The 10,881-nt window shown below is 37.4% G+C and overlaps 1 protein-coding gene across 1 annotated transcript in view; it reads left to right on the top strand.

Annotated features, from left to right (window-relative positions):
• Window positions 1-10,305, top strand: part of CNGA3 (cyclic nucleotide gated channel alpha 3) — a 19,483-nt gene extending 9,178 nt beyond the window's left edge. Inside the window, exons 4-6 of the mRNA XM_015829790.1 lie at window positions 4,395-4,502; window positions 6,748-6,854; window positions 8,897-10,305. Of these exons, the coding sequence (XP_015685276.1) occupies window positions 4,395-4,502; window positions 6,748-6,854; window positions 8,897-10,305 (1,624 nt within the window). The remainder of the gene's footprint in view (window positions 1-4,394; window positions 4,503-6,747; window positions 6,855-8,896) is intronic.
• The last annotated feature ends 576 nt before the right edge of the window (window positions 10,306-10,881 follow it).

The following is a 10,881-nucleotide window of genomic DNA, read 5'->3' as shown; positions in this document are numbered from 1 at the left end:
GCAATTTTGTCTAGTCTTTCCTAGTTTTCACTTTGTAAGTAGGCTACTACGATTATAGGACAGTTCCTTTGTTCATTGCTTTTGAAAACCTGATTCAGCTAAAATTCTTGGAATGGACAACTGGCCCTTGTAGTAACAACCTAGCCTTTTCCTTGTTAGAGGTTGCCAGTAATACAAATTTGAAAGTTGTCACAGATTTGATAAAAGAAATCCTTGTCTTCATGAATGCTTGTTTTAACACTTGGGCTTCCTATACTGAGTAGATTTTGTGAAGCTTTGCCCAGATTTCTGTTCATGTTTAAATATAATGAATATTATCATATATAATGCATTCTCTTTAAAGTTGTTTGCTCCTACTCTCTCTCCTTTCACATTATTCATTTCATTTCTATATAATTTGTGCTGTCATTTTTCCTCCAAAGCATAAAACAACAACAAAAGCATGCCACCTTCAGACTGCTGGGCAATATTTTTTGAGGGGAGCCTGCAGAACATATTCAATCTTGTGGTTAGCTTAGGGCCACCTATACAAAAATGGGTGTGGTCAGGAAAAAATTCAGTGGCATATTAAGAGGGGGGGGGTGCAGCAGGTTAAAATAAGCTTCCTAGGGGACCTTCAGGCCTGTGGGCTTGTGGTTGACACAAACCATATATTTCTGATCTTGAATAACCATGTAAAGTATAAGATGGGTGATATCAGAATCTGAAATTCAGGCAGATAAAGAGCAGAAGAGATATCTGAAATAACTGGAAAAAAGATAATGGAGTCTGAGCAAGTGTAGTTGTGAATTCTTGTTTGATCCTATACTGTGGCAATTAGAGTGGTAAATTGTTATAATGCTCCTCTCTGACTGCATTTGGGAGGGGGGTTGCCAGCTAGTGACCTTGTTTAGGTTGGCCAATTTCTTTTTTGGGAGGGGGCCCTGAGTTTTTTTCTTGCCTGGCCTCTGTGATCAGTTGGTGCATGACTTTGTGGATCTGACTGTTCAGGTTCTTGGCTGTGATGTGGTGACTGGGGAAATGCTTTGTCATGTTACCCTGGACCACCTGAGCCTGAATTCTCTAAAGAAGAGGGTAAGATGGTCTCTGAGATACTGTCAGCCACTTATGGCCTGGATCCATGCTTCTCCTGGCTCCTTTGTGGGACAAGGGTGCATGTGAAGGTAAGCTAGTCTGAGAGATAATTAGAGCCTCATGGGGTAGTAGTACTGGCTGCCTTGAAAGAAGCTGTAACGCTCTGCTTGTTTAACAGGCCTTTCCTGAATCCAGCTGTTCTTGTTAATTAACATTCTAACTCTAAGCTACTCTTGTGAGGGAATGTTATTGAAATTTCAGTCAGCCGATAACTCAGAACCACCCAAAGATGAAGTGGGTTATCAGGTGCTTTTCAGTCAGCTTTTGGGCCTGGCCATGGGATAAAGTCAGCACTGGTTATTCTTAAAATAACTGTATTAGATTAAACCCCTCTGGTTTCAGTTGTATATTAATCTTTAACATCTTCTGAATTAATGCACTCATATGAATCCAAAACATTTTGGCTTGTTTACATGTCCACCAAACACAGTAAAAAGTCCTCTCTTCCTTTATACATTTTAGACATTTTTTTTCTGGTGACAAATACCAAAAGTATATCATTTTATAAAAATTCTCTGTAAGATTATAACAATGAAAAATTTCAAACCTTTCACCCACATCTTTCACGATTTAATTTTTAGTAAAAGTTTATAAATTTTATCACTGTTACTCATTTGTATATAATTCTGCTTCAGATTCTGTCTTACAATGTTCAGAATCAAAATTCCTTTTATCTATTTTAAATCTTTCCAGTAATTTTATATAATAAAAGTGTGTGTGTGTGTGTGTGATTATCATTTGTGTTGTTGGAACTTGGCTGGAGATAGCCTGAACCATTTTTGTTGGCTTTTGATACCACTGATCATAATACATTTTTGAACCTCTGGTGAAGGTTGGACAATGGAGGTATTCTTTTGAAATGATGGCAATCCTTCCTAAAGGAGTGGGGTTCCAGTAAGTAGGGCCATGTGGAATGAATAGGCAAGGAGTTGACTGCAAGGTTCAATATCTCCCCTCTTGCCATTTAATAACTGCATGAAACGGCAGGGACAAGTCATCATTCATTGGTTTGGGGTGGGCAGTGTCATGTATGGTGATGATACTCAGTTGTTCATCATCATAACACGCTGCGTAGGAGGTCTTGTCAACATCTTGTCCTGGTTTGTAAAGGCTGTTAAGATTTAAATAAGACAAAAAGGCTGACATTGACTGCCAACATGACAAAGTTGCAATTTGTCCACTGAGGTGTTTTGTTGACTGTCAAAAAGCAGATCTAAGACTTGGAAGTCTTTCTATTTCATGGCCAGGTAGAGACCAGTGGTATACATATTAGATAGGATCCTCCCTGGGGCAAAGGACTCTTAAAGCAGTAACTCACCTTTGCTTTGGGGCCTGCAATGGCTTCATTATAGCTTTCAAGTACAATTCAAAGTGCTGGTCATTACAGGTAGTCATTTAGTGACTGTTCAAAGTTACATCATGGAAAAAAGTGTTATTTTTCACTCTTATGACCATTGCAGCATCCCCATAGTCACATGATCAAAATTCAGATGCTTGGGAACTGGCTCATATGTATGACAGTTGCAGTATCCTGGGGTCATGTGATAATCTTTTGCAACCTTCTGACAAGCAAGTCAATGGGGAAGCCAGATTCACTTAACAACCATGTTACTAATTTAACAACTGCAGTGATTCACCTAACGCAGGGGTGTCAAACTGCCAGCTTGTGGGCCGGACGTGTCACGCAGAAGCTGCACCCACCCCATTGCCGGCAATGGCAAAACAGTGCAGATACGTTGCGCAATGTCATGTGATGTCACGAGTTTGACATGTCTGACCTAACGGTACTGACAAGAAAGATCATAAAATGGACCAAAACTCTCTTAACAACTGTCTCACTTAGCAACAGAAATCTGGAGCTCAATTGTGGCTGTAAGTTGAGGACTACCTAGAAAGCCTTACCACGCACTGGAACACTTGCAGGACTCCCTCCTCCCATGGGAACTGACCTACCTGAATTTTGTATCCTGAGAGAAGCTGCTACTGATCCTCCTTTCTTTGATACTGGTACTGCTGAGATCTGCAACTGCTCTGCTTTTTGGTGACACTGCCTGGGCTATCATGGAATCACACACACACACACTCCAGTCAAAATCAGGCTGGTGCAGATGGTTTTATCTTCCTGAAAATTGTTGAAGGCTTATTATGAGTCATAGGACTCTCAAGATTGTTTAATTTATTTTATGCTTATAGTTTTATCTTTTTATGCTTTTTTTTAGTTTTCATCTACCTCTTATTGGGGATGGTCTGATTTTCATTGCTTCATCCTTTGCTTACTCTTAATTACTATGAGCTGTCAAGAGTCTGAGAGATTGCAATGGGTGAAAATATAATAATAATAATAATAATAATAATAATAATAATAATAATAATAATAATAATAATAATAATAATAATGATGATGATGATGATGATGATGATGATGATGATGATGATGATGATGATGATAAAGTTGGAAGGGACCTTGAAGGTCATCTAGTCCAACAATGAATGAATGAATGAATGAATGAATGGTATCAAGTAGAAAGAGCATCAAAAAGTATTTATTTATTAAAGTTTGCTTCTTGTGTGTGTAAAGCGTTTTATAGAGAACATGACAGAATAGTAAATAGTAAATTAATTGAGAAGTCTCTCCTCAAGTCAGAGTGTTTCTGGTCATCAGACCATTGGTACTTGCCCTAATCATTGCTTTTTACATGGGATGGCAAAATCATGGAAACAGGATATTTGGGTAGATCATGGGGCTAGACAGGACAGGAGACCAACCAAGTTAGATGGATGGATGGGTGAGGACTCAGTCAATTGGAATTCAAGGCTGTTACACATATTATTGAAGCACTTGTTCTAGTGATTGAAAAGATAAATTTGCCACTTTCAATTTAAGAATGTTTATTGATTGAATGCCCAATACCAGCCATAAAGCATTTCTTTCCTAGCTGCAGACATCTGATGCTTTTGGTCCTTAAAAGCAAACATTATCAAACATAAAATATTTGAGGGGTCCTTGGTGCTCTCCTACTTTGGTTGTTTTCTTGTCGCCGTTTCATTATCCAAACTAAGTAACGTCATCAGTGCTAGCGATGATGACGTTACCTAGTTTGAGTAATGAAATATCTTACAAGAAAACAACCAAAGTCAGAGAACATCAAGGACCTCTCTTTTCAACCCTGAGCTACACATGTTCTCCTTTATTGGTATATAAAATATTTCTTTGATCAGAGTTCTTCATGAGCCCATAAACCTCCTTTTTTCATTTCCAGGGAAAAGAAAGAAATCTTTGTAGTAGATCCTTCAAGCAACCTGTATTATAGGTGGTTGGGAATCATTGCAGTACCAGTATTCTATAACTGGTGTCTATTGGTATGTAGGTAAGGATGATTCTTAATGCATCCCTGTTTGGTTACTAGTATTTTTGTCACTGGCATCTGAGGGTGGGGGTAGGGGTGATTAAAAAAAAGTCAAGATTGTGGCTAGAAATCAAAGCTCTGCAGTTATTTACATGTGTTACATATATGTTTCACATGAAAAGAGAAGGAGTTTCAATTGTACAATTGCCACCAGCATCCTGATTTTCCACCCCTCTGCAATTGCTTCTGGTTCTGAAATTTAATCTGTCTGTCTGTCTGTCTATCTTTCACAAAATGTTTATTTGCATCAGGTCCTTTTTTGGCAATCGTGTAAGTAAACAGCAGCTTAAAAAGTAAAGTTGTGTATGCTTTAAAAATAGTTTGAAAAAGATACTGTGGACCTTCTGAGGCTATAACATTTCTCACTAAAACCTGCATGAGTCACAACAAGAGGTTGTGACTGAGTTGCACTAAAGATAGGCTACTTTAATGATTATTTAATAATTCAGTAATCAGCTAAAGACAGTCTTTGATTAGATTCACACAAAGAGCTCTGTGGTTTGTTTTCACCGTGCTTAGCTGAATAAACCCTAATTGACTCAATTCTCACAAATTAAGCAAGAAACTAAGAACTGCAAAAACCCAACAGTCAGGTTCATACAGAATACTTAGCAAACCAACCAAATAATATATGAATCTCTGTCTAGCTAACTATTCATTCTGAGCACAACAAGATAATGGTTTGGATTCCTTGTTCAATTATACGCATGTATCGAACTCTTGATCCATACACATGTGAATCAGAAAATACCATGTTTGTAGCAGCCTGTAGGCGCCACCTGGTGGATCATTTGTCAACTAGGAATGGCTACATTCCTTATGGGCTAACTCTGCATTGGTCTTTTCATTCAATAACAGGACTGCAGTGTTCATTCACTGCTCAGAGTCACTGTGATGAGGGGCAGCCATACAAATACAAACAAACAAACAAACAAACAAATGCCACCCAGAGTCATTTGGAAGTAAATCAGCAAATATATTCATAAATAAAAACAGAAATAGCAGCTTGCATTTTTAAAAAAGTGGCCATCTTGTTGTCATTGCCAAACCTATGCAAACTGATGTCTATGGAGATTCTCAGTCATCCAAGTCATGGTTGTCCCAAAGGTGCTTTTTCTTTTTCTTTTTTAAATATTAAGCAATTTTATTTATTAAAAAAAATAAAATTAGGATATAATTTCTAGGAATAAATAAAGTATTTGCACGGATCATCTATACAGCAGGAAAAGGATGACTGATTATTCAAAAGTATTATTTTACTTACATATAATTGTATGCATATTGAATCATTTAACTAATTATATAATTGTGAAAAGAGATACAATAGCAACAACTTTACTTGGCAGAATTAATGTCATATCTGTACTGGATATGAGTTTGTTTGAAGTATGACACCTCAGTTTGTTCTATCCAATGAACAAACTTAGCTTAGCTTAGCCAAGTTTCCCTGTTCTTATAATTAGTTCTATTATACTGCTAAAGAAATTATACAAAGGTGCTTTTTCAAAGGGCAACTGGACTTTGTTGTTGCTTGAAGATGTTTCGCTTTTCATCCAAGAAACTTCTTCAGTTCTGAAGCTTCTTGGATGAGGAGTGAAAATGTCTTCAAGCAAAAACAAAGAAAAAGCTCCTTTGAGGTTTGCAAACTGATATTTTCAATAAAAAATATTAACAAAGACATTGTCAGATGAAGGCATGGAGGCCAATGATTTTGTGGTTACAGGACTTGGTGCTTACTTAGTTTTCAGTCCTGCTAGGCTTTATTGTTTTTTAAAAGAGTGTTTTATTTATAAATACTGTAAGTAAATGAGAGGTTGATCTGCTGCAAAATCAGCTATTGGCTTGGAGGCATGTTATTAAGAACCATTAATTGTGGGGAGATGCATTCCAGTAAATTGTTTGGAAGTGTGCACCAGCAGAGAAAATAATGATAGGGAATATTTCAGCAGCTAAATGGATAGACATGGAACTATCACACCAGTTGTTCTTTGGTAAACAAACATTTTGTGTTTGGCTACATCCATCACAAAAATTATTTTCTAACTAGGCAAATCATGTTGTGAAAATGCCCAATCACATCATGTTCTAAAAATACTAGATGTGCTCCAATCCTCCAAATTTGCCTATTACTTGAAAGAAATATGTGACTAGTATCGTATTTCTTTGTTACAATTTTAACTCTAACCAGATCATCTGCTTTATCTAGGGCCTGCTTTGATGAGCTTCAGATGAATCATCTTGCACTTTGGCTGTTCTTGGATTATTCTTCTGATATTATCTACCTCATGGACACATTTGTCAAATTCAGGACAGGTAAGCAATTGTCTACCAGGGGGCTACACTCATCAATTAATTTCTTAAGAACATTGACCACATGGAGTGAAGTCACCAGGTTTATTAGAAATCCTCCTCTCATTTAGCTTGACCTGAGAGCCTCTCACCTCCAAAATTCCAATACTGCATACTCTAGGATTATACAGGAGGAAAAGCCTTCATAACATGGTAGATATTGAAGAAATGTTCCTACAAAGCAGTGCTTATGAGTAATTTTCTTTTCCTTACTCCCCCCCCTTGCAAATGTAGCCTTTTGTCCAGGTTGAATGCCAATAGGGGCAGAGGATAAAACCTCTGTTGTAGGGAGATAGACCAAGTAGTTGAATATATTGTATATGGTAGATTGAAAGGCTGCTTCAGTGATTAACACTTTAAGAGGAAGAGGATGGTACATTTTAAGGCAATCAAAGCTGAGAAACATTTGTGAACTTGCTTCTGAGAAAGAAATGACTCTGAAGTCCCTCTAACAACCCATAGTGGGTGGCACAGCATAAAGCTTTGGTTTTCAGGCAGATCAGAAAGAGGGGAAATTATTTTTGAAGCTTCTCCATCCTCACGAACTCCTGGAGGCATTATCAATCCTTTGTCCTCAAGAATCAGGAATTAAAGCACAGACTAGCCCTTCTTTCTCTGATCCACTCTCACTTCTTATCTATTATTAATCCTTTCTCTATTCCCCCACCTCATCTCTCTATTGAGGCTGGCTTTTCAATCCCCCCTCCTTTTCTCTCCTTCTCCCACTCAGTTTCTGCTTCCCCATTTCTCCCCATTTACATCAGTACCCCTCCCCCTGCATCCCTTGGTGTATCCAAAGTAAAGGGTCTCCTAGGGAGCATATATGGGACTTGCCTGGCTGTCCATGCAGCATGATGTCAAAATAATCAAGATGGCGATTGCAAGTCCATTCAAAGTCCCACATTTGTTCCACGCACAAGTAGTAGAGTTCAATAGTGACATTTTGACTTTTTGATACGACTCTCTCTTTCCCCAAAGACATTTTCCCTTTCTCTAAAATCTGTTTGCAAATATGGTGTCCCATTTCTAGCTCTTTGGCTACTTGCACTGCTGGTAAAATGCTATTTCCCCAAACCCTTTAACTCTTGCCTTCATTGTTTTTGCATAAATTTTCTGCATTCATTTTTAAATTTTTCTTTGCTTTCCTTGCTCTTTAATAAAATCTAACCCAGTTCTTTGAGGAGAGCATGGACACTATTTTTGAGATTTAAGCTCTTTGGGATGCATAATTTTTAAATATTATTTAGTTCAGAAATCTTGCTTACATACTAAACCATCCCTACATAACACATCATACATCCCTATGATTTTGTTCCCTAATTTGCCCCCTCTCTATTTTATGGAATGGGCAAAGGGAAAAATGGGTAATTTTAAGTGTTGTATAAATTTAAGGCTTTTCACCCCTTAAAATGCTTGAACTCTATTCTTCACAAAGTTTCTAGTTCCAATTTAAAGAGCAGTCTTGACACACCAAATAATTGCCTGGGGTCACCCTCCAGATAATAAAATTTGTGTTTTTGGTGTTAGAGCAAACAAACCCATTATTAGGAAAGTATTTTTAAAAGGGGAGAGATTTTAGATTGATTGGAAGATTGCTGTCTGTTCCTCCCAATAGCCAAAACTTTCTTGGCAAGTCATAAAATAAAGATTAAATTAATAATGTACTAAAAAGGGAAAAATAGAAGCTTTTACATGAATTGAAACAGTTCAACATAGTGGTACAACTGATAGCAAAAGCCAACAATAATGCATGTCCTAAACAGGGCTAATGTATGTTTTAATTTGAAACAAAAAAAAGAGTTTGCTTTCTTTGATGACGTCCTTGGGAAAGCAAAGCCCTTTCTGCTCTTCTCAGTGTGTAAGTGTGTAAAAGAGGGTACCTAAGAGGAGATGAAACGATAGGTCACTGCAACATATTTTGCATTTGCAAGTTAGTATGGGAAGCTTTATGGTTTAGGCATTTCTACTCAAGACATTTCTTACTTTTTTCTTTATTATACTTTAAGGTTTCCTTGAACAAGGACTACTAGTTAAAGATGAAAAGAAATTAAAAGAATATTATAAATCAACTTTGCAGTTCAAGTTGGACCTGTTGTCCCTTTTTCCAACTGATCTAGGATTTTTACACTTTGGAATGAACTATCCTGAGTTGCGATTTAACCGGTTACTGAGACTTCCCCGCCTATTTGAATTTTTTGATCGTACAGAAACAAGAACAAACTATCCAAATATATTTCGTATAGGGAACCTTGTCTTGTACATTCTCATCATTATTCACTGGAATGCATGTATATATTTTGCCATTTCCAAACTAATTGGATTTGGAACCGACTCCTGGGTTTATCCCAATATCTCCCATCCTGAACATGGACGGTTGTCCAGAAAATATATTTACAGCCTATATTGGTCCACGCTGACATTGACAACCATTGGAGAAACTCCACCTCCAGTGAAAGATGAAGAGTATCTATTTGTGGTCATGGACTTTTTAGTGGGTGTGCTTATCTTTGCTACCATTGTGGGCAATGTAGGCTCTATGATTTCTAATATGAATGCCTCTAGGACAGAGTTCCAGGCCAAGGTTGATTCCATCAAGCAATACTTGCAATTTCGAAAGGTCACTAAAGATTTGGAAGCAAGAGTGATTAAATGGTTTGATTATCTGTGGACCAATAAGAAAACAGTAGAAGAAACAAAAGTCCTGAGATACCTCCCTGATAAGCTGAAAGCTGAGATTGCCATAAATGTCCATATGGATACACTAAGAAAAGTGCGGATCTTCCAAGATTGTGAAGCTGGACTCCTGATTGAGTTGGTGTTGAAATTAAAACCTACTGTTTTCAGTCCCGGAGACTATATATGCAAAAAAGGTGATATTGGAAGAGAGATGTATATTATTAAAGAAGGAAAACTGGCTGTCGTGGCAGATGATGGGGTGACACAGTTTGTGGTTCTAAGTGATGGCAGTTACTTTGGAGAAATCAGCATCTTAAACATCAAAGGCAGCAAAGCTGGCAATAGGAGAACTGCCAATATCAGAAGCATAGGTTACTCTGATCTGTTCTGTTTGTCCAAGGATGACCTGATGGAAGCTCTCACTGAATATCCTGAGGCCAAAAAGGCACTGGAAGAAAAAGGACGGCAAATTTTGTTGAAAGATAACTTGATTGATGAGGCGGCAGCTAAAGCAGGAGCTGACCCAAAAGACTTGGAAGAGAAAATAGGTAAACTTGAAGCAGCTCTGGATACTCTTCAGACAAGGTTTGCTAGACTTTTAGCAGAGTACACTGCCTCACAGTCTAAACTCAAACAGAGACTTGTAGAAATTGAGACCAAAGTGAAGAAGTCTGGAAACGACACTTTGTTAGATGTACCAGACGAAGCTGGAAAACCAGAAGAACAGAAAAAAAATTAAGTATGTATGGTCATCTTCATTTAGCACAGAACTACTGCACCCTATATGAACACACTTGCAAATATGTGAACAAGATTGTTTTATATCATCTGGAACCAGCATGTTTGTATAGTTTTTAATTGAAGCAATTGTCTTCTAAATAGTAAATGCTGAACTTTTATGATCTTTTTAGAAACAGATTTCCACATTTCTTTTATTTATTTTGTATTGGGGAAAGATTTTCTATGAGTGATGATCACATCTTATTATTAGGTGTTTGTATAGACTCCATCACATTTATAATTCTAGCTTTGCAACAAGCACCTGATGCAAAGAGAGACTTCTCTGAATGGAACAGACTTTATAATACTGATGCATAAATATACCAACATGACTTGCCCATTTTCTTCCTTGAAGACGAAGCAGTTTTTCCCATTAATATAATGCATCCATTTCACATTATGTCTTTTATGCTTATTAAAAAAAACCCTTAATGTCTAGATGTGGCCTAGAATGTGTGTGGTGGAAAACAGAGAGTGGATTTGTCCAAATGCAGACCTGTGCAACAGCAAAATATCCACATTTCTCTGTTGTATT

The sequence above is a fragment of the Protobothrops mucrosquamatus genome, unplaced genomic scaffold, assembly GCF_001527695.2.
Source record: "Protobothrops mucrosquamatus isolate PMUCROS unplaced genomic scaffold, P.Mucros_1.0 scaffold_19, whole genome shotgun sequence".
Taxonomy (NCBI): domain Eukaryota; kingdom Metazoa; phylum Chordata; class Lepidosauria; order Squamata; family Viperidae; genus Protobothrops; species Protobothrops mucrosquamatus.
This window is presented reverse-complemented; position numbering and strand designations above follow the sequence as displayed.